At 43.6% G+C, this 25,455-nt stretch overlaps 1 protein-coding gene across 8 annotated transcripts in view; it reads left to right on the top strand.

Moving 5' to 3' along the window:
* The window catches only part of ESPN (espin), a 1,343,653-nt gene that overhangs the window by 578,732 nt on the left and 739,466 nt on the right, over positions 1–25,455 (top strand). For 6 of the 8 annotated variants that reach the window (XM_069610294.1, XM_069610295.1, XM_069610298.1 and 3 more), the window contains one exon: positions 13,477–13,775. In XM_069610294.1, coding sequence (XP_069466395.1) covers positions 13,477–13,775 — 299 coding nt within the window. The remainder of the gene's footprint in view (positions 1–13,476; positions 13,776–25,455) is intronic. The other 2 variants (XM_069610300.1, XM_069610296.1) reach the window with 1 other exon arrangement.

The raw sequence follows: 25,455 nt of genomic DNA on the forward strand, positions 1-25,455 counted from the left end.
TCTATAGAAACATTCGAGAAGAAAGTTTCGGCTTTCACCTCCTCAGCTCTTCCCATTACTTGCAATGTATCTCAAAGCTCCTTACTCACCTCCACTATTTTCATGTATTTGGCTTCAGCTGTTAGTCCGACCACTACAATACCCAAATGCTGCTTCTTTTTAATGCAGTGGAAGCATGAAATGATGTCCCTTGACATAAACTCAATTCAATTAAAACAGAATTCTTTCCAGTGTGAGCGTATGAGGACCACTGGGAATTCTTCTTTCGGTCTTCAGAGATGGGAATCACACTAAGCGTCTCCATGAGTCAAGAACCTAGCGGTCAAAAGGATGTCACAAGAGGAGCAATATTTTTTAAGTTGTTGGGAGATCTGTGGGTAGAAGAAGCTGGACAACACGCAATCCTGGGTTTTGGCTATTCCAAAGTGGAATGTGGAAAAATAGGGGTTCACTATCTCTAGGACCATTTCCTGGAGTGATTTGGGTGCAAGGAATTTGCCAATACAGTCCTGAGCAGAGACCCTTCACAGGTTGTAAAGGTCCACATCTGAGTTATGGGTCAGAGGCAAAGCTCAGGGTGCGTAACGAAGGTAAGGCTGTAATGCCTTTACCACAAATCACAAAAAAGGTTAAAGCAGTATAGGAACAAAAGAAAATAGATGGATAAGGTGCTCTCAACTTTGAATCATGCATTGTCCTGGTGCAACAATGGCTAAGAGATATACTCAGTATTGAGGTGGAATGTAGGTGTCCCTAAAGTGAATATCGCCCTGTCACTCTTTCACAAAAAAGAAAAACAAGTTAAAATAGAACAAATGGTGGATGCACAGAATGCCTTTATATGCTTTTATAAAGGCAGGTAATAATTCTCTCAGGGTAATGCCCATTCTCCTTTTTTACATAAACATATAGCTTTGTATGCAAAACAGTACTCTGCATGTAAGTATGTTACCTCTTACACATTCATTTATTTTCCCTCTTGTCAATATGCCTAAAAGAAAAGCGACTGCACCTCCTCATTCTTGAGAGTAGCAAATGTAATGCACTTAAAAGATTTTTGTGAGTAGCAAATGTATTGCACTGAGAAGAATTTTCAGAGTAGCAAATTAATTTCTCTTAGAAGACCTTTGAGAGTAGCAAATGTATTGCACTTAGAAGATTCTTCAGAGGAGCAAATGTATTGCACTTGGAAGACTTTTGAGAGTAGCAAATGTATTGCACTTATAAGATTCTTGAGATTAGCGAATGTACTGCACTTTAGAAGATTTTTGAGAGTAGTACATTTATTGCACTTTGAAGACTTTTGGGATTAGCAAATGTATTGCACTTCGAAGATTCTTGAGAGTAGCAGATACACTGCACTTAGAAGATTTTTGAGAGTAGCAAATATATTGCACTAAAAAGTCTTTTGAGAGCAGTAAATGTATTGCACTTAGAAGATTCTTCAGAGTAGCATATGTATTGCACTGAGAAGATTTTGAGAGTAGCCAAAGTTTTGCACATAGAAGAATTGTATTGCATTTAGTTGAATTTTTAAGTGCAGACACTGTACTGATTAGGGTACTGCTGCCCTATGAATCCTGCCTCTGTGTTGAAGGCATACTGCACTCTGAAGCTTGCCATTGTACTAATCCCCCCTACTCTGGCTCGTATCACCATACCTCTCAAGTACCATACACACCCTGAAGGGCCAGTCACTCTATGAACGAAACACACAAACCACACATCCACCACAACAAACATCCACTAACAACTAACAATCCAGGACACTGAGCCTTATCCCTCCGAACACAACAAGCCAGTGCACACGATCAAAACACACTTAGAAATCAGACACGCACAGATGCCAGTTTCTCCTGGTTCTGCGCGCATCAACAGATGAGCACAACTGCTATCCTATCCCTCTTCCCTCACTAACCCGCCCACACTCTTTTTAACAGAGCCACGTGAGCACCTGGAGACCATACAAATGGTAACGGTGTGGGGTATAAGTCAAGTAATATTACATAACATACCTCACTACGTTGTGGCACTAGAACCAAATCATAATGCCAATGGGCAAGGTTTTAGCCATATCCAACATGTCACAGGATATACTGTCCTGCAGTGTAGCTATTGAATGCCATCCCAGGATACAACCTAATGCACAGTGATGAATAGTGATGTCTATAAGCTTATATACAATTTTGTATGCTTCATAACCAGTGCATAGGTAGGTTGAAGGAACAGAGAGACTTTCAAAACAAAGTTATCTGCCTTGTGAGTTGGGTTTCAAACTCTACGCCAGGCCTCTCCTTTTTTCAATGTAAATTGTTGAGACATACAATTGCCTACACCTGAAACACATTGCTTCAAATATGTCCTATGGTTTTTTGTAAAAGATTGCCTCAGTATAAAATAAAGCAAAAGATACAAAAATAGTGATCGATTAAAATGAAATGCTAAAAGGGACGTGGCAGGGATGTCATTTAGGGGTCACGAGGGGTCGCACCATTGATTGATCCCTGAGGCCTCCCTTGCAACTCCTGTGGTCTCCCTTGCTACCCCTAAAAAAAAAAAAAAAAAGAAAATAAAAGTTTTTTTTCATTTTTCTTTATTAAATTGAGGCTCCTGGGTTGTGACCAGCTGCATGCAGCTCTTTGTTTCTGGAGTGTCTGGTTTTCTGATAGCTATAGCTGTTAAGATATCTCTGTGGGTTGAGTGCTTGTTGCTGTAATGGGTGTGTGATCTGCAGGTTGTAGGTTCGACTCACGGCAAGGTCAGCTCAGCCTTTCACCCGGCTGAAGTTGATAAATGAGTACCAACACAGGGTGGGTAATATTGTACGTATATTTGTTCAATATGACGCGCATAAGTACTATATAATAACACATCAATATCGTTTGGCCTTGAACGTCTGCTTGCATTCAAAGTAATTTGGTAATATGGGCCTATAACCACTGATATTAATGATACATATGGTGATCCATTCTTGTATAAATATATATCACTTTACAGTGATATTGTAACCATATCCTATGTAGCGTACTTAGCGTACTGTGTGATTCCACTTCCTGTTTTGTCAAGGGGTGAAAGGTTGTGTTCCATTGATTTCTGTGATGTCACTTTGGGGTGGGTCAAATAACATCACTTTCTGCAATGTCATCAGAGGTCAAGGGTCGTGTGATGTCACTTCTGCTACCTCTGGCATTTTGGTGAAATGACATCCCTGGACGTTGGATCTGGGTTGGAATCTCTTCACTAGTGGCCTGTGCTTTAGGAATTTTTCTTAAATGTAAATAAGCCAAGAGCTGTGACAATTCAAATTCATTGTTGAACACTTGTCGTACCAACTTGTTGCCAGTAAAAATAGCCTCCCATTATCTTGCAACTTACAACCACATGCAATACTGTATAGGGTTGTCAGACTTAAAAGGGCTGCACCATTACCTATTTTTTCCCCCAAAAGATGAGGAGCAGCAATGCTAAACGTGACAAGCCTACAACAATTGGGCAAAATAATAATTGTTAGTTGATCCAAAGCATGCACTCCTCAAACATTGACCACATTAGTATAAAAGATGCCAATATTTTATTAGAATTGCATACTAGCAAAAAGAAAGGGCGTTGGTAAGCATATGTTTCAAAACCGTGTGTTAGCATAGTGTAAAAGTTTTAATGTAATTTGTCTACAATAAAATAGCACAAAATTAAAATGTTTGAAGGATGTACCGACTACATGACCAACAGTTTACCCCAGATAAGGGCTTTCTCAAGGCAAATTATCATACTAAACATATAAATCCTTGTGTAATTGTAGAAAGAAACCAATCTTGCTTCGAAGTCCAATTCTCATGTTCATGCTCCCTATTGAGCCTTGAATCATATGTTAATAAAAATTGACGGACGTGGAGGAACGCTGAACGCCAAACACACATGGGATTTACCCTTGATATAGTTTAACATTAAGATGAATTTTGACTAATAAGTTGTACCAATTTAATACCACGCAATACCACTCAATCTACCGGATTGGGAGTGACTGGTCCGTCACTCCTCCAGTTGCTCACTGCCATAGACATGGACAAGGGACTTAGTCCCTTTGCCATATGGCAGGCATCTTTTTTTTCATTTTTCATTGGGAGATTCCGGGGTGTGAATGGCTTTCATGCCCTGCCAGGAGGGCGGGCATGGCCTTTAACGGCCCACAGCCTGAGCTGAGGCCCTCATTCTCTCGTGCCTGCGTTAGCTCGGGCTGGCGGGCCGTTAATGCCCATGTGCGACCTCCTGGCAGGGTATTAAAGCCACAATAGACCTACTATTCATGATGGAAATTTGGCTCTCCGATGATCAGTGACTGGCTATCCAAAGAGTGTCCTATCAGGCTTCGAGATCATCTGTGCTAAAAGCAACAAGATGAGTGGAGGAGGCATAGCTCTGGTGCACATAGACTCATTCCTAGTCTCTACACCCTCCATTGACATCATGCCAGACTGACTGACTCCATCTCTCCCACATTTGCACTAAGATTCTTCTTAATCTACAGACCTCCCTCCTACAGCCTACACTTTGTTGACAAACTCACTGACGCTGCTGCCATCCTGGCCGTGGAGCATCAACTACTACCTGTACTTGTTGATTTCAACATCTGGCTCGAAAAAGAAGACAATTCTATTACCAAGTCACTTGTAGCAATCCTTGTCGCATTACATCTCAAACGGACTGTTAAGGGTCCCACCCACATAGCTGGATGTCATTTTCTGTAATGAAAACATAACCACTGTTTGCTCCCAGTTCACCTCCCCTGCAGGCATCACTTATCTATCCCGTTAACAATATTCACTGATACACCACAACTTGCAGTACTGTCAATGAACCATCGACCATGGCCAGATCATGGAAAGAAATACACATCAACTCCCTCTTAGAATGGCTAGAAGCAACCAAATCTACTGTCCCCGCAGATGAACTAACAACCACACTGGATGAAAAACTTGATAACATTCAACTGCAGCATTAGACTGTTTTGCCCCTAAGAAACCTTTCCAAAACTCTAAAAAAAAAAACAAGTGAAATGGTTCACGCCAGACTAAACTACTTTAAAAAAGGAACATTGGAAACTGGAGAAAATCTAGAGAAAAACCCATCTACACACTAGCAAATCTGCCTACCATCAACAGTTACGCCTTTACCGAGCTGAAGTAGCCAAACCAAAGAAAGCATACTACTCCAAATGCATTGATTCAGTGCATCATAGTGAAAGGGAAATGTATAAGATCATGACAATGCAACCTACACAAGAGCTCTGTGGGCAGATTTCTTCATACTTCAACCAAAATATCCTTGACATCCAGGATCACCTTGACAATAAAGGATGCTCTCACTCGCACACCACCTTTGACTTATCCAACCTATCCAGCTCTCCTGAGGATTCATGTCTCCCCAATCTTTAAAAATCCATCATGAACTCTCCAGACTTAATGACCATCTTCCTCAACGACTCCATCAGCACTGGAAGAGTCCAAGTTCAGTTGAAATATTCATACATCAGACCTCTTCTTAAAAAGCCCAGAGCTGAACCAGATGAAACAGCCAGCTATCAACCTATCGCAAACACCCCTTTCATCTGGAAACATATGGAAACATTCATTTACAGTCGACTCTGGGATTTCATCGAAATAAACCAGCTCTTGAACGAGGCACAGAATGGATTTAGACCTTTTAGGAGTACAGAATCAGCTCTCTGTTCTATCTGGGAATCACTTAAAAACAATGCAGATGAAAACTCAGGGAGTGCACTCATCTTGCTAGACATCTCTGCCGCTTTTCACACCATCAGTCACGAGTTCCTTGACACACAAATAATCTACAAATGTGTGATCCACCTATCGACAAATGCTCCAGACATTAAAAAAGTCCTTGCACACATGTATGCATGGATGATAGCAAACTGTCTAAAACCCAACCTTAGCAAAACAGAACTGATGCTCTGCAATCCTACAGGTTCTAATTCCACCACAATCCCTTGGCCTGATTAGATGGGCACTTACCCAAACCCGTCCACCACAGTAAGGAATCTTGAAACCACAATGAACAACACCCTGACTCTTTACAGATAAGGGCCATCGTCAGATGCTATTTCTCTCAGCAGTGCGATCTATGCTGCATTTTACCTTACTTGACATTCACCCACAGGGCCATGGCCATCTTTTCTCTAATACTATCCAAACTAGACTGTCTAAACAGACTCTAGCTCCGCCTCACAGATTACCTCATGATGAAACTTCAAAGAGTTGAAAATGCAGCAGCAAGACTACTCAGAATGAAGTGATTTGAACATATGACACCAGCATGACATATTCTCCAATGGCCTACCATGAAAAAACAAGTTCATTTCAGAGCCTTGTACATCAACAGTCATTTATACTATAGAAAGTCCCTTCCTCCTTCATAAATAAGTTTCAATATTGCAATCCGTCCAGAACACTTAGGTCCAGAAATGCTGCATTAGTAGTAGTCCCTCTTCAACAAGAAATGGCAAGGAGGATTCTCTTTTTCAGTTGTGGCCACACAACCGTGGAACACCCTAACCAAACCACTCTGTCTGGAAGTGAACCACCTGGCTTTCAGGAAACAGCTCAAGACATGACCTTTCAACCAACCGCTTTGACAGAAATTGAAGATAATGGCATTTGACTAAAAACTGCACACCAGAAACCTGGGCTACTGCATGACAAGCAATTGTAAAACACATTGCACTACCATCTGTGGGAAACTTATTTGATTGATGGATCATCTGCTGTGTGACACTGGTCCACACCTGAATCACCGCAAGAAATCTACAACCAAGAGCCAGGAACACCCTAATTCACCCTTACCTCTCCACCCCTCCTGCCCTCAACTAATTCCTCAATAATACAATCTTGCATCATCATCCTTATACTACCTGCACTCCTCCAGACAACCGACCATGTCCACTGCAATAACAGATTCAAACCCTATCCATCTTCTATCAGCAACCCCTTTTCTCAGGTTTTGCACTGCACAATCTGCGGGGCTGCCCATACTGCTAACCTGCCCATTCTGTACCAACCACAAACAACATAGAGATCTGCATAATGGCACACAGGTAACAGGTACTCCTCACCTATGTCTATGAACTGCGCAGGTGTCTGCATCCGCCTTCCTACTAACACATCCCTCCCACCTTTCTTACAGAGGCATGCTTTGCGAGGCCAACATTATTGGCAGAAGGGTGCTCTATAAGACCACTGTATATTACATTTCATGTCCCCACAGTCGTTTCACAGCATTTGGCTTTGGGACATTTTAGCACATGTGTGCAGCATTTTATTAGGCTGGGACGAGAGTTAAGGAGTAGAAAAAATAGGACGTTAGTGGCAGGCTGGATTGGGGGGAAAATCAGCGGTGTATCAGGGCTTTCCCTCATGAAAATCCCACAAAGCCCCAGGTCGACTGGAATGGCTGAAACGAACACCACACGTTTGAACGAAAAAGGGACACGTTTGGGAAGAGCGTGTCCTCCTCCAAAGCACCATGTTAACGATAGGAATACGATGTTTAACAGTCATGTTAATTGGGTTAATCCTTTAAACCGTTTTAATGATTACAATGTGGAATGCAATTTAAGAAATGCAATACATCTTTTCGAGAAAGAGTGCAGGGCTCTGTCAGTTGATGTATAAACAGACACAATTTAAATATAACTGTTTGTCCAGTGCTCTGCCTACTCGAGCCCTTTGGACCTGGAGACGTTGGTAATGAATGAGAGAAGGTGTCGAGCCATGGATTCAGCTACTGTGCAGTTCCTTATGTAGCCACTAGATGGCTGTGTTCAAGGAGAAGAATCTAAATGATCTGCCTGGAACTGAGAAATCATGATTGTTAACTTCTTTCTATAGAATAATGAAGATGAGTGGTTGATTCTAAAAGGCAGTGCTAGATTTAAAAATTCACAGACACATATAGGCGGCCCGTTCGAAAATAGGTTAGGATGCCAAGTTGGACATATATTTTGTATATGTTTTAAAACCCCCCAGAAAAAAACATCAATGACTGGTTTGCTCTTCCTATTCCATATATTGTCGAAAGTGGAACCTCCCTGATGTATTAAAATCCATATTCTTTATAATTATACTTATTTAAAAAAACAACCAATCTTGAAATAGATGTTGGGCCTCAAGTGGTAGTGCATACAACATCTTTTTTAAGGTCATTTCACAATAATTTAACTTTTGTTGCATGAAGGTTTTAGGTGTTCTTCTGAGGCCAAATAATAACCCTTTATTAACTCTTCTGGAGACCTGAATTTATTATATGCAAAAAGAGTACATGGGCATTTTCTGACCAGAACAATAAGCTATTCAGATGACAAAATGCTGTCCTCAGGGGCAGGTGTTTCCTCCCTCCGATTCAAATAGATCAGCTGAGGCCCAAGCATCCTTTGTGACAGCCAACACGCACCGGCCCTCCCTACTATCCTTAGGAGCAGCTGGGATGCAAACGCGCAGACGCAACTAACTACTGTACAATATAATGTTGGACAAACATGTTTTTTTTATCTAACTTCCCTCATAATGCTACTGGAACCTTGATAGAGACTTGTGCTTAATCTCAACTCCTCTTTCATCGACCAATTATTCCATAAACTTTATTTACATACGGCTTTATCCATCAAAGTTGTATAAAATTAAAGATACAACACAGAACAGAATATAGAAAATATAGAATAAAGCAATATAAAATATCTACTCTAAAACAGCATATGAGAGAATTTCGGATTAAGCATCTGGATAAAAATGCTAATTATAAAATCACCAAAAAAAGAAAGAACCAGCACAAATCGTTTAAAAGCATATGTATTTTCCATCCATGCAGCTCGTTCTTGTTTTCCAGGCGTCTATAGCGTGCGATGCCAGGCCAAAAATATATACGAGTCACCAGCCAGCAAAAGAACATTCAGAGTTAGTCTGTGCCATCAAATAGCACTTAGCGCAGCATCACAGTCAGATACATTTTCCGAATGAAATGAGAAGCACCACCTGTGACATACCACAAGATCAAGACTATCTCTACTTCACTTCAATAACACCCAGCTTATCTTTAGGACGACCACTAACAATGAACCCGACAACACTCTTATTAAATGCCTCAACGATATAAACCTCTGGATGACTAATAACAGCCTAAAACTGAACCGAACAAAAACAGAAATAATGATCACCCCACAAAATGGCAACCAAACACAGACAGTGCTCACCTGGCGCCAAGGAATGGGAACACAACCGGAAACCTCAACTGTAATAAAACAACCTAAATGCTCATTGACACTGGTGTTACCCTAAAACTAGAGGGTAATGCAATTATAAGAACATGCTACCATACCTAAACTTCCCAGACTGAACACTTGCCATTATCTGCCTGGTATTATCAAGAATGTACTAGGCAAATAGTCTATACCTAGGAATACCCGACTACCTCACCAGGACATTACAACACATTCAAAAGACACCTGCAAGACTCCTTCTCCTACTAAACAGGAGAGAACACGTCATCGCAAGCCATGAAAAGTCTGTACTGGTTGAAAAAATAATCAATTTCAAAGCACTCAGCATCACACATAGAGAATTAAACAGACAGGAAGCAGAATTTATCCAATCAAAAATCACCCAATATCAGCCTACAAGAACTCTGAGATCAATCGCTGACTTGTTCAAAGAAGCAAGACACTTTGAGAAAATTAAATTTAAAAAAACAGCTTCCTCTATTCTTCAAGTCAAACTTTAAAATTCAACTTCCTAATGAAATCAGGATGACCTAGGACCATCTGACTTTTCGGAAACGGTTAAAAACCAGGATATTCCAAGGCTAGAAGCTGACTAATATCTGATATCGATCGCCTTCCTGGCAGCATCACAATTATTTGTCCATGCAATGACTAAGCCAGTTGCAGATGCATTTAAAACCTAAAGAGCGGGGATCTGCAACCTCTGGCTCTCCACATGTTTGGACTGTGACCCCCATGATCCTTCAGCATTGACTGTCCTTTCTAGGGCGGATGGTAGTTGTAGTCCAAAACAATTTGAAAGCTTCAGGTTTCAGACCCTGGTGCTAGTGGGTTGAGAAGACCTACTGTATAATTTAACACAGAAAGTGCTATATCGTGGTGTGTCAAGACACACGCATGGCTCAAGATAGATATGCATATCCCAGACAACAATCTCTGCAATATCAGCCTCTCGTATCCTGCCCTCCACATCCTGAAAGGTCTGACATTACCACACCATGTGCTGAAGCTGCACACTCCTCACGCCTGGGTGAAGGTAGGTGCCACAACTGGAAATAAATTGCATAGTTTCAATGTGCCCAGTGGCTACTCACAACTATATACCAAAAAAGCAAATAACCATCTCGCACTCACCTACCCTCACTCACCACACTGACCATGCATGCCTAAGACAGCAACAGAAAACCTGCTCTCAACCAGCCCTCAACCAGCACCTCTCTCAATCCAAATCTCAAACCCACCCAACTAGATGAAACACCCGACGAGCCAAACATTGGATGTCTCCCATCTGGCAACAATATGCATCCTGTGTACATGGCAAAACACACATCTAGAACAAACACCCGCCAAGAAGCTATGTACGTCTAGTTCTACACACATCACCAGTTGAACACAACGCCTGTCTTTCCCCTTTTCCCCTTTAACCAACCCACTCGACTTCCCCTTTCTGAACCACAAGAGTGCCTGGAAACCATAAAAATGGCAGCGGTGCATGATATAACATAACATGACATTGTGCAAAAAATTATTATCTTCCTTATTCACTTAATTTCTATTTTTTAGCATAGTTATCCTGGCAAAGATTATGTACATAAATGCAAGGACAAGATTAAGATTATGTTTGATACTCTGCATTAAATTCTGTATGTGGATTTATCAACATTTAATTCAGCATTGCTGGCTTTGCCTTCCCTGTCTTATCTTTTCGGTAATATCATGCAGGTCGAATAAATCACTGTACAATGCTCCTTCTTCCACTGCTAATTTCTTTTATCTTTCGAATGTTGCATCAGTCAATCATCTAAAAAATATGTTGTAAATGAAATATGGGAGGGCACCCTGCAAAGAGTGTATACCTCAGATCATTGTAAATTTAAAGTACAGAATAACCTTTTAAAAGAGGCCTACTGCAATCCACTCAGAAAGTCTTACCTTCAATATCAAACAGTGTACACATTCATTTGAAAATAATGCTGGCTATCACTGTAATCCATTTCTACTTTTTTAATACTTAAATAGTGACTTGAATTGGCAATAAACAAAGGATGTTTCATTGTGCATTCTTAATACAATTATGAGTTGCACTCATACTTGTGGTATCCAATAACCTAATTCAGGGCAAGGAACAGCTGCATGTAGACAAATATTTCTTATAGGTCAACTGACTGAAGGCAGACTTGGCTAAGACATTTTTATTACACCAGCAGCTCCTTTGCAGCAGCAATTAAGTTACTAACTATCAGACAACAGCTTAGAAAAAACACTGGCAGGCACTATGTGTCACCAGGTTTAATGTTACTGCTTGTTAGAGCTACCACAAGAGATGGTAGTGGGGTGTTTTAAGTGACAAGAGGCAGGTATTGGGTGTGAATGGCTGTAAGGATTACCATGGCCATAGGTGGGTAAATAATCAAACAAGACACACAGTGTCGCTCCTCACAACCCACCTCCCTCCTTTCTGTACTGAAATGTAATAGATTTGACTTTTAAGTGGTGTTTAAGCACAACCTAATAGACAAAACTATTAAAAATTGACAGAGTCCAGTTGCAGTCATGTGTCAAGTCCAACACACATGTTCTTTTACAATTGTTGGTGTTCTCTAAAGTGGAACTGGTGATTTCATTATTGTACTAAAAATAAAAGAATACATGGGAGTTCCCCTTTAACTTCGATCTTCTCTTTCCTGTGTGAACATTTCTTAATTAGTAGAGGCGGTCACACCATGAGTCTATCTAAATATTTCTTCGCTTCACTCTTTAACTTTGCCAACATTTTTTTGCCAGCACCACAATAATTTGGTGTGGCTAGCAGACGGTATGTTTCCTGCGTCCAGTATTTCCAGTTGGCATGTGATATGCTCTGAAATTGGGAAAGAAGGGAAGCGTGCAGCAACCACTCGGACTCCCAACATTCTGCAGGGAATCTGACTGCACCTTAGTCCTTACTGCATGGCTTGGGTTAGCATACACTTGTCATAAATGTGCCCTCATGACAGCCACAGAGTGAAAACCACAGTGATGCAGGGGATGGCGGTAGCAGGTGGAAGCCATCGAGCAACAGCAGAGATCGCCCTCTAGTGGAGCCTTAGCGATCATGCGGCCAGAAGCATCCCTGAATGGAGTGACCTTTGAGCTGAAATTGATTAATGCAATTAATGTAATTATGCCTGAAATGAAGCTGCAATGAAGAGGATGCCCAAGAGTTGCATTTAAGCCGTCTGAATGTATCTGTGTGTGTGTTGTGTTGTGTTGTGTTGTGTGTGTGTGTGTGTGTGTGTGTGTGTGTGTGTGTGTGTGTGTGGACCATGTCACAGTATGGTGCACTTGATAACACCTGAATTCAGCCATTACTAGTAATCTCCACACATTCATAATGCTACTATTTTACGAAGAATTGAAGGTCTTTGTTCACAATGTCCTCAGTGTTTTCAAGACATACTGACATTTGTTTTCAATTGCCTCAGAGACTGTAGTCAGAGGGACAACAACCATACTACAGTCCACATTTACATGCTAGTTGTATAAGTAGAAGAGGTCCATACCTGCTTATTGCTTGTGCAGTACAATAGGGCACATATTGGGAGCCATAAACTGGAGCAACATTAACGTTCTAGTTCGGAAAAATTGTTTGATGAATTTCAGCAGTGCTCTTATATTAATGAGTGTATTAAGCAGCCAATCAGATTGCTCCAAACCCGGTTTAGTTGCACAGTCCAATCCCAGGTTCAGAGCAATCTGCACGCCACACCCGCCCTGCTATATTACCCACTCACACCAGCCCCCCTCCATGCTCCCACTGCCCTTTTTTATTTTTCACCACACCGCTTGTCTCCTGGGCCGCCATGGAAATGTTGAGGGACTCAGAATGGAGACCCTTCTTCCATTTCCGTGGTGGCCATCTTGGGTGAGTATTTCGGTAAATGGGTCGCTGTGAGCACACAGCCCATTTTCTCAAACAAATACATTGCTATCAGATCCCCAGTTTACAGTATTTATCCAAAACATCTCGATATGTGAAAGTATGCTGATAGCGGCTGCTCTCCTTTTTAAAATTCTGTATTTTGAAGCTGATGATTACTTAATTTTTCAACTCACTCTGTATTATGTTTTCTTTAAAAAAAAAACATTTTAAGACTCCATGGGTTTTGAAGAATTGGACGACTTTCTCACAGAAATGCAATTTCTTGCAGGACCCCCGGAATCGACGATAGGAGACATGCAAGCGTACATGGACATGTTGAATCCAGAGATTGGACCCAATGGAAGCAAAAAGGGAGGTGAGGCTGCCACATCACCTCCTCAGCCTCCACTGCCTCCTCCTCCACCTCCGCCTGGATTTCCTGCACCATCTCCGCCTGCTGACTCCAAACTGCCTCCACCTCCCTGCTATCCAGCGCCAATCCCTCCGGAGGGACAACCTACCGCCGAAATATATGTACAAGCTAAGAATAACCTACGCCACATCGATAGTGAGGTACTGAAAGATGAGGTAACATTTTATATAGTATTTATATATGCTCAGTTATCCTGTAGGTTGCTTCAATAAGGCATATCAGTAGAAACATATTTGCTGCAATGTTCCCATTTAAGGTTTCTGGAAACATTTATTTCATCATCTCAAGACGAACTTTGATGCTTTGTTTTTTGTTCCAAATGCCGGTCCAGTTCACATTGCTTTGTGTACTGCAGTTAAAAAAAAAAAATCAAAACTGCTACGGATCGTCCTTAAACAGCTGTTGGCCAACTGGGCTATCCTGTTTCGGGAGGATAGCTCAACGGCAACATGCTCGCCTTGGGAGCAAGACGACACAAGCAGCACAGGTTCGATCCACGGGTCCGTGCTTATAAAGCTCTGGGTATTAAGCGCATTATAAATAACCCATCATATCATATATCATTATCAGTTCCTTATTCATTATACGCAACAAAGGAAACATGCCTTGCTGTTGTGACTGGACCTGGATGAATCTTCAGGAAACCCATCCGTGCATCCTCGGGGGATCCACTGTTCGATTAAGGGGCATCTGTGCCCGAGGGCAACACCGGCTGCCCAAACATTTCTGGAGAGATCAGAAAGCCTGTAACTGTATTCAGCAATCATGTGATAATGTGGCCTTGCTCGTGATGGCATTCGGCTACTCTCGCAAAGGATTCAGGGAAGTGCTTACTCCATAAGTGAATTGAAGTGTCTTCATAAGGTATTAGCAATTTCCTGGATTCCTTTGTGGGATGAGCTTGGCTGCATGAAATGGAGGCAGGGCAAGTGGCGGAGGAGCGTGAGAGATTTTGGAGGGATATTTAGCAGCAGTTGGTCTTCTTGCCATGGAGGAGGATTGTGTGTTGTGTGTTGTGTGCGTGTGTTGTGTGAAACCTATGTTGTTTACTTAGTTCGCGAAGCCATTTTGTTTTGTGAAGACATTTTGATTGGGAAGACATGTTTGTTTTGGGAAGCCACTTTCTTGTGTATTTGTTAAGGGCAACCTTTTGACAGGGAAACCATTTCTTTTGTTATATTTGAAGAAAATGGCATGGTGGGAGACTGAATATGTGATCTTGGTGTGAGGGTGCAGGTGGACATGGAACTGTTGTCCTCCTACCTTGAATCTGAAGAGGGGGAGGCACAGGTGTATAACTTGTTAGGTCTGATGAGGCGCGCAAGCAACTGCCTTCTCCTCCAGCAGATGCTACTGTTGCCTTATTGATGGTGCCACTGGTGTTGATGATATGGCTGGGAATGATGGTGATGATGAGAGAGGAGGAGGGTAGGGAGTAAGAGGTGCATGTGAGTGGGTGAGAGAGGAGGACAGGGAAGAGGAGAATGCATGTGAGAGGTTGGTGGTGGAGAGAAGAGAGGAGGCACAGCATGCAGATGAGAGTGGCATGGAGGTGAGGATGGCACAGCCAGTACTGCAGCGATCAGGATGAGGAGTTACTGAGGCCAAAAGGGTGCAAGGAAGGCAAGGCCCAGGACTCCCCTCCATGGGTGCATGGAGGGCAGGAGGAATGCTCCACTTTACCAACATCCTCTGGAACCTAAAGCATTTTAAGGTGCATGAGGGGGCTTTACAGAGACTGAAAGTATCAAGTGCACCTTGTACCATTTAGTGGGTGCAATGTCTTCTTGTACCACCTGTGGCACTGGCACATGAACATATATGACTGTCCACCCAACCCCAGAGGAGGAGGAGGCCTACTAGTCACAGGACGCTGGTAAGCACATCATCAATGTATGCACAGGTGTTTCCCTCCATGGTTTGAATCCTTTTCCCACAGCAATGGCATGGTCACCCGGCACGAACGCTCAGGCCTGTCTCAGATCGGATCACAGGGTGTGTGGATTCTAGAGTCTCTGTCCAAGAAAGCAAGGCCAGGGATAACATTTCAAGGCAGCTTAGGACATGTTGTCTAGTGTTTGGTCATATTTTTAGCAGGGGAAATTAGTGTTGGGAGCTTAATTGCATAGTGAACATTTCAGGATGCTCACAGTGCTATTTTGATGGCATTGGCAATAAGAGGAACTGCCAGCGTGTTTCATTTTGTTTGTGGTAGGGGCTATTTATGCTGTTTCCATTTTCTCCTCCCCTTTCTTCGGTCATAAAAAAGAAGAAACAAAAAACAAGTACTACGATAAAACGTACACAAAATGTACAGACAAAAACGACCAAAAAATATGGTTACTTTGTTGAATATAGTTTGGTGTAAAGTTTTGGGTGTTGAAGAATAAAGATTCAACTGTGGGTAGAAGGTGGAAGACAAAGTGCTCCAATTCAGGAATAAGAAAGTTATTTTGATATTTATAGAAATGAATAATTTAATGAGGGTTTCTATGGTCCCTCAATCCTCTTTTAAATAAGTGGCGCAAAATGTGCCTAATAAGTAATACATCTATTTTCTGATGTGGGAGCTGTAAGGAACTCATGGTGTCAACAGTAAAGACAGACACAAGTGATCACAGTTCAAGGGTGTTTATCAAACTGCAAAGGTGGGTTGGAAAAAATACCTAATCTAAATCTAATCTAAGATGGGCGCAAGCTTCGACCATCAAATAATAATCAGGCAGTCCTAGTGGCGTTGTGTCAAATAAAAGGGCCTATAATAAGAAAAACTATTGCCAATCCTTATGCTGAATACCTTCAAAAAAGGTGTGGGATAATGTTCTTTAAGAGAGACGGAAGTGTTCACAAATGAAGATGCAGTACTTGAGGTCTCCCTTACCCACGTTTTCAGCATTGGACAAGGTGGGACTTTGGAGCACAGCACACGCTCGAGCTTTCCCAGCAAGAGCCCAGAGTTCTGTAGCAGCTATCAGGTTCGTCAATGTTTAAGTCTCTTTTAACAAAACTCTCTTACCTTCAGGGTCTGATGGTTTTAACAAACAAACACAAAGTTCTGTTCCACCTATACTTTGGGTGATGGCTTCAGCCCTGGATCCCCCTCTTCCAGGTTCAGACTCTTCACAAATCATATTCAGTCAAATCAAATAAACAGTTTTCTTTGTGAGAACTTTTCACCCCTGGATCTCCCTCCTTCGTGCTCGGACCCCTCTTAAACTTCAGCCTCCCTCTTTCAGGTTCACTATGGCTTTTCTTGCATTCAGGAATCACAATGTCTTCTTAACTAATTCTTCAGGATTTCTCAAAATTAGCTTTGGGGTGATGAATTCCCACCCCTGCATCCCCCTTGTTCGGGCTCAGACCCATTTCAGACGTCAGCCTCCTCCTTCAGGTTCACTGTGGCTTTTCTTACTTTCACAAGTCTCAAAAGTCTTTTCAAACAATTCACTGTGCACATCCCTCGGTCGGGTTCACTCCTGTTAAGACACTGTTCATACAGACTTCATGCATCACCCCTTTTTGTCAGCATCCCTTCGCCGGGTTCTCTCTTGCCAACTTCTGTAGCACACTCTTCATATGGACATCATGCTTTGCCGCTTTTTGTCTTCATCCCTCTGCCAGGTTCAGGTTCACTCTTCCCAACTTCTGTAACACACTGTTCATTCGCGAGTTTCACCAAGTGGGATTCATTCCCTTTGCTTCACAATAATCCGTCGGTCAAAGACTTTTGACTGTCCATAAGATTTTCCAAGATCCCTGTATGATTACTTTGACCCCCTTTTCGTCTTTTTCCAAAGCCTTCTGGTTATCGTAGTCTCAACACTCAGCTAATCGCCAGAGTTTCCTGAATGAGTAACCACATTGTGCCAGACACCTCTGTTGCTGGTTTCCCTCCTTTTACTTCAATAGCTCTTTATGCTTTCACAGTTCAATTAGTCGCTTGCTACTTTTCGTTCAACACAGTTTGCTTTCTTATCGACTCTCCCCTTGACTCACCGGCTGTGATGAATCGCTTGGCCTTCTTTATCATTGGAGTCAAGGTTAGTACTCATTAGAGCAGCATCTCTCCCCGGCTTGGTTATCAGTGGAGGAGGGTCTTGTGTAACATTGACATCTGCTGCAACACACTCTGGCTATTGTTCGCCGTCTTACGATTCCTTCTGCTGAGGTTTTACGGGCCTTTGTCAGAAAGAACAAGGTCGCTTATATACTTCTCACCCTTTCGGTATGCACCGTTTTTCTCTTCTTCTTGAAATGCCACACCGAGTTACCTGTCGGGTCGTGCGATCTGCCTTGCTCATACTTTGCTCTCAAACGCCACCTTTTATCGCAGTGGGCAAGGGTATGGGCTGTCAGGTGTGTGTGATTCTGGTCAATTGCCTGACTTTGCCTGACCTTTGTATTGGGACATGTCAGGTAAACAGCTCTGGTGTTAGTCCGTTGTCTTTCGTGTTGTGCGAAAGTGTTTGTGTCAGTGAGGGGGGGGGCAGTGTTTTGGAATATCCTATGTGGTAGGATTGGGAAAAGGTGTTCAAAGAAGGGGGATACTGCGTCTCACCCGTAGGTCTCCCACTCCCCAAGGACTCCTCATCCAGGTTATCCTCCCTCACTGGTCCACCCCCAGGAACTGCATCCAGTAGCGATGGCCTTGTCCTGGCCACCTGGATGACAGACCCCCGGGCGACAAGTCAGAGTGAAACCTTCAGGTTTCTCACAGAATGCAATGCAAACAAATGTTGTAGTTCGTTAAGAGGTGCCAACTATCTGTCACCCATCCACTGAGTATTGTCATCAAAGCCTTTCTCATAAACCTGCGTCCCTGGTGCACAACACTTTAGAGCTCCTCTCCAGCTTCATCATCTTGGTGGTCCTCAGAATACATAAAGACACTTAAGGAATTCTGACAGCAGAAGGTGGTCTGCATGGCTGGGTGGCATGGGCATATGCTGTAGTTCTGAACCATGACACGTTCCACACCCAGTACTCAAGCCCTCAGAGTCCACCATCAGTGACATGGATGATGAGTAAGCCATTACTGCAGGGACCACGTAGAATATTGGGAAAGAACTTCACCATCCTAATCTGTGGTAAGCAGCCTGAGGGAACTGAATGGATGCTTTACTTCTTTTCCCTCATCCCAACCGAAATCTGTAGATGGGTATCCCAACATCAGTGTCTCAGAGAGAAAATACAGTAACAGCATTAACCATGAACAGCCTAGGCAAGATTGCATAGTTACAGTGGGAAACTAGGGAAGATGCTAAAATGTTGGTGAAACACTGTTGCTGTGACTTTAACCTCAAGTAACAGTGTGTAATGCTTTTTAGACTTTTATGTGACCAATCAAAGGAATTTGTCTCTTCTCCCCAAGGTGGAGCACCCTCCCCCCCACACCCCCCAGTGAGGCTAGGGATGTGAGCCTGCTCCGCAATATCCTCCCTAGGGGTAGAGAAAAGTGGTACCTCACCAGAAGAGACTCCCCCTTTTGTGACAAGTGCTCTTGTTCCTGTGAGGAACTCCCTCCAACTGTACACACTGTGACGTACATAGATGGGGCGTTTAAAAATGCCAGAAACTACAAAGTATCAGAAAGGGTATGAAAAAACTCCAAAAGGATATTGTTCTTTTATGCAAAAGGATACTGTCCCTTTTATTCAAAATGCCCTATTCACTGTGATGAGGACATTAAAGAGTGTGGGTCCAGATGAAGTAGAACGGTGAGAGAACAACGAGAGAGACGACCGCATGTGTAAGCCAAGGGAGTCCCCAACCTACATGACACCTGGAGACGACGGGAACAGGAAACGTGTGATTTTCAAACTCGCCGGAGGTTGCAGAATGGGACGCCAGACTTGCAGTGAACCCTCAGCCTGAGAACCCGACAAGAGAGAAGCCCAGTAAGAGGTGGTAGCGAGACTGCAGAGGGAAGTACGTGGTGGACAGCTGGTCCGCATGACGTCGCCGATACCACCAGCAAGAAAATCTTATGGTGTGTAGCGACTAGCAGCCAAACACTGCAACCCTGTAATGAAACAGATGAACGAGAGGAGACACATTCCAGAGAAGAGAAGGTGCCGGCAGTGCAAGAACCGAGAGAGAGCTTCATAGGAAAAAGGCTTCTGAGCACATTCCCCTTCAAGAACTAATGTATTGGGGAGAACCAGAAGCCTTGTAGGATTCAAGGGAATCCTTATACCACCCAGTTAACTCATCACAGTAAAAGTTATGAAATGAAGTTGACTTTGAAACAAAGTAGCACCATAGGTTATGAATCAAGAGAAAGATTGTCGGAAAGCTGAACATTGTGAGAGGAAACCTCTTAAACTCCAAGTTTGCCGCAAGGGGATGTGATCTACTGGCTGGAGCGACCTGCCGGTAGTTCATGCCTCCATGGACAGACAATTGCTGCAATCACAGGCACCAGTACTACCAGTGCTTGTGATTGCTGCATCCCCATCCCATGAAGTCTTATGGGACTTCATGTCAATGGGGATTTACTGGCGTGTCCGCCACCCATAATAACCGGGTAAAACCAGGATATATGGTGACAGAGGTGGTGCAGTAGTCCCCCGGTATTCCACCAATAATTCCCGGCGGGACACCAGGGATTTGTAATGAACCCCTTAAAATGTGCTGGGATATGGTACTCATTCATTGTGATGAATGGATGCTGTTCGACATGAGATACTGAGAGACTTTTCCTGGTGCCACGACTGAAAACATGTTCAAATTGGACACCAACTGTGGGCAGCTCAGGTTGTTGAAGACAACAAGTATTGCTAGCCACACAGAAATCTTAGAGAACCAGCACTGCAGTGAGCATCATGCTTTGTGAGATGGTATGTGTCTCCCAAATAAGCATCTAGCTTCTGTGCATCTGTGGTGCCTCTACCACTAATTGCTGTACACGCTGGCCCTGACATATTAAAGAATGCAGACTAAGGAGGTGAGTCCCACCTGGGTGTATATGTGAGAGTTGTATACCTACATGGGGCCTCATCACGAGTGTTCCGGTCTGGTAACAACGGTGCCGGTAAGCCTACCAGCACCGTTGTTACCGGACCGGCACACTCTGAGTCTGCGAGCGGCTGCGTCCTACCCCCCAGGTCTCACCTGGCAGGCGGGACGGCAGCCGCTCGCAGACTTTCCAGGAAGCACTGCCACCATTATTAACGGTGCCAGTGTTTCCGTCATCCACATTCCCATTGCGTCCTATGGGACTCAATGGGAATGGGGATTAACATTTTTCTGGCGGCTAACTTCCAGGAACACCAAGGTCGTAATACCCTGGTGTTTCCGTGAAGCCAGGTGCCGGAAAAATGCACGAGTCCAACGACAGCCTGCCAGCTTTACCGGCACGGCTACCGCCGGACTCGTAATGAGGCCCATGGTGTCCCTGTACCTGACATAGATGTAGGGGTAAGAGGGGCACGACTAGATGAAAGACTTCCTAATGATGGTTGGGGAAGCTCAGCTGTTGTCTGTCCTTCCTACCTTTGCTCTGTAGGCAAATATTCTTGCAAATGTCTCTAGAGTGCAATCTTCATTATGTTTGAAACATCACAAAAGATTGCATTTCAGTGGCTGTGCAATGTCTGAATTGGAGGTTCTTTCTGTGAGGGGTCAGAAATGCAAGACGGACACAAAGGTAAAGTTTTCTCAAGGTAAAGTGTGAGATAAACGCATATCTTTCCTTAACCGAACAAGGATTTCCCTACCTAACAAACTAAACTAAAGAAAGATGACTTAGTGTCCAAAAGTCGCTGACCCTCACACTAATACATACAACAAAATAACACATGCAATATTTGTCTGTCTTCAAATTCAACACAGTAAAGTAAAAGTTCAAACCTATATGTTTTTAAAGTACTCCTTGTGCCAAGGGTTGGATTCCCTTCCCCTGGATCAATACAGGAATACCTTTGAAGAAGATCTGATTCAACAAAGTTCTGTTCAGTTCAACACAAAAGATCTTTTCCTTCCAACACAACCTTCCTCTTGTTAAAGTAAATGTCTCTTTCATAAACACCTGTTCCACAGATCAAAGCAATTGGTATCCTTCCCAATATCCTTCTTGGTAAAGACCAATATCCTTCTTGGTAAAGCAAACACTGTCTTTCAAACACAAGTTCATTAATCAAAGTAACTATCAGCATATCACATTTATTCTTCAAATTAAATACGTTTGCCAGGATAGCACAGCAACTACTTCTGATAATGCCACACTTATTCTTCAAATAAAATACTGTTAACATGTTCTCTTCATGACATTTCTTTGCCACAAAACCAACATTTTCTTTCATGGTCCACTCGCCTGCCAGGATTAACTACTATTGGTTCCTTTCCTGGTTTAATCGCCCACAAGGATATACATGCCTACAGCTACACTTCTGTTTAGTGGCAATATTTGTTCCAAGATTCTCCACACCAGTATCCTTTGTAGGGGTGGTTGAACAATGTCAGTCTCTTTTTATAGTCTCTTGACTCATGGTAATATGGGTTACAGGTCTCCCCCAGTTGGTGTCCCAGATAAGGGGAGTTGTACCCTTGTTGTCTTAGTAATATTCCTTTGCAGCCTCTTGGCTGTTAGCAATGTGGATAATATTTTCCCCCAGGTGGTGTCACCAAAAAGGGAAGTTGTGCTTTTGTTGCCTTTCTTCTGCTCTTTCACAGCTTCTTGGCTGTTGGTAATGCGGGTTACAGGTTTCCCCCAATCGGTGTCCCATATAAGGGGACCTTGTATTGCATTATTTGTTCGATATTCAAAAGAAGTGGTTTCTGCTAAGTGTTCTATTTGGAGCACCCTGGGGTTACCTTTAGTTTTAGGCCAACTCACCAGTCTTTTCTGGTGACTCCTTTTCCCTTGCAGCTGCTGCACTGGACCTTCTATCTTCTGTCTGTTTCCGGTCGACTCCCACGTAACTCCTGCAGTCTGCACAGCTTCTTCTCAGAGCTATGACAGTTCTGGCGGTCCTCCTGCAGTCCGAAGCTCTGCTCGTTGGGTGGGCTGTTCTTCCCGATACCACCTCATCCAGTGTCGACATCAGCTGGCATTCTTCGGTTTGCTTCTGCGACTGATCCAGCATACACATCTGCCACTGCCTCAGCTACTCCTTCAGCATTTTCCTCTCCTACTTCTTCTCCTTTCAGCTGCAACTCATTTCTGTATTTAAATGTCATGCTCAGGTGTTGTGGTATACACATACTCGACTGCTCATTCAGGTTAAGGGCATTGTTGATCCTTACTAACTATGGCCCTCTCTTCTTCGTCCCACTACGAAGGGCATTATGGATCCTGAAGTCCTGGTTTTGTGGTTTTGATGTGAAATTAGTTTGGATTGCTTTGTGAAATTAGCATCATCAGAGTTAGAGACATTTGTATAAAAGGTTTGTGTTTTAACATTGGGTTTTAAACCTTTAGAGGGTGTTACTTTTATTCCTGATCCCCCAATGTATACACCTTATTCTGATTAGATGACTTTTCGCAACATGTTCTTTGGCTATTTTCATAGGAGCAACTTGTACCATGACAGCATGCCTTTAAATATTCGGGGCTCTCATCCACATAAGAAGATGAATGCCACGTCTCTCCCAAAAGAGTCACCACTTCCCCTTGACAGCCATCACCTCCCATGTGATCCCCCCTCATGTTAACACCCCCAGGGTTATGATCAGGTAGCGGCTGCCTTCCCTTGGCCACATGTGAGGAGATCTCAGGCTGGGGTCTAGTTATGACGCTGGAAGATTCATGACATTTCATAATCTATTTTAATTCCCAAAATTGTATTAATGAAGTGCCAGATTAAGTGATAGAGAGATGTGGCTCACACACTGTGCCACTTCCTCAAAAAAGAGCCTTTGCACACAGCAGGCGTCGGGTATGAGCAGCCGCTGAGTCAGCGTGTAGAAGGCCTCATCCAGTGATCGACTGTGACTGTAGCTGTAGTCTCCGACAGTATTTCTTTGCTCACACAGGTAGTTAAATGTAAGCAATGTTGAGTTCTAGCAGGTTATCAGAGTCATTTAAATCTAGTGCTTTGGGAATTTGTGTTGCATATGCAACACTCACAAAACATTTCAGCCGCTTTGTGACAGGCTGAAATGACAGCATATCGTGTGTGCTACAGCAGTCATTTCTGTGCAATCTGTCACAAAACATGTCACCAAAAGGTGGATAATATCTGTAAAGCATGGAACATTGAGTTTGTTCCTTATGGCTGAAATGGCAATTGTCCCTTTCCAAAAATACAGGGGCTAGCTGCTGAGGAGATAGCCACCCTGCAACTACCTGCATCACGTTATATCAGATTTCAGCACATGTGTGGTTTCTTCCATCAAAGCTTGAGATGCACAAAGTGAGTTGTAAGTGGACGGCATGCTAATGCTGTGATGACCGCTCTTGCATATGCGTGTTACCACTCAGGTTTATGTGGCTGAGTGCACTGTTAAATCCATGTTGTTAGTGGACATTCCTACCCTCAGACAGGTCTAACATCTTTCACACTGAAAGACTACTGCATCATACTTACAATACAGGGACTCCTGTATCTGCTGGCTGACCATGTCCGCCATTTCTTTATGCCGGAGTTCAATTCTGTGGATGCGTACATCCATGTCATGTGCGTTTGGCATTGGTGATGGAGGTGGACTATGTGCTTCGGAGGGGCTGAAGCTAGGCCTATGTTATGGGGTGTGTTCTGGGGAGCTGTCCATGCTGTCCCCAGCTTCAGACACTGCCTCCTTGTCTGTCGATATTCTGGGATGTGGCAGTGGCTGGTGTTGGGTGGGCACTGCCCATGGTGGTATGCCAGAAGGCTGCACTACAGGTGCAGGTGGTTGAGCCACAGTGACAGTGGGCTGCACTACTGGTGCAGGTGGTTGAACCACAGGGCCTGAGGGCTGCACTGCTGCAGCTGGCGTTGACTGTGCTGTTGTCCTCTTCTTTTGCGTGGCTGGCTGGGATGTTGAGGGTCCGGCATGGCCGCTGTCAGAGGAGGTGCCTGTCAGCATGAGATGGGCATGCAGTTATTCACCTATGTGTCACCTGAACAGACTTGCAATACACAGATACATCATAGTGTTTCACTCTGCCTGTACATGGTTTCTGGTTGTCAGGACTACTATGACGCATGCATGCATGTGTGTGCGGTATGGATGCACACTGGTTGTATTGCTGCCACGCTGCCTTTTTCTGGCGTGTGTTTCGAGTATGTGCAACTTCTCATGTTTGCCCTTTTGCGCACATGATCGGTACTCTTGTGCCTATATGTGAGTGTGCATGCATTTTGTGTGCAATGCTTGTTTTACCCTGCCCTACGGCCCTGGCACCTGTATGTGCATGGCCCATAATCATGTTGTAGTCATGTTTTGTAGGCATGCTCTTGGACCTGACTCCATGATGTGTGTGGTGCATTTCACAGTCATCTCATGTTTTGTGTTTTGATGTGGCTCATTGTACGTACTGCCCTCTGCGTGTGTCGCAGTTCTGGCCTCTGCCGCTGCTACTCCCTTGATCCCTTCTATGTGCAGCACTGCACTGCATGTCTCCTCCCAGGACATAAGTTTAAGTGGGGAGGCTGTCCCACCTCAATCGCAAGATATTCCCTCCGGTGGGCCGAGAGCAGGTTCCTCACTTTGAGGTGGAGGTCATCCCACCTTTATGGCCGTCTTTAGGGGTACGGGGGACAGGGCCCACTGCCAAGACTTTTTGGGCCACCCCCTACCATATGACCAGCTTTCTACATTGGCTGGTTCGCCCGTTGTATGTGGCAAAAATGTCATCTGCATTGGCCACTATTGCATCAGTCAATACAGTTAGCTATGGCTCTGAGAAGT

The sequence above is a fragment of the Ambystoma mexicanum genome, chromosome 8 (assembly GCF_040938575.1).
Source record: "Ambystoma mexicanum isolate Mex_15411 chromosome 8, UKY_AmexF1_1, whole genome shotgun sequence".
NCBI classification, from domain to species: domain Eukaryota; kingdom Metazoa; phylum Chordata; class Amphibia; order Caudata; family Ambystomatidae; genus Ambystoma; species Ambystoma mexicanum.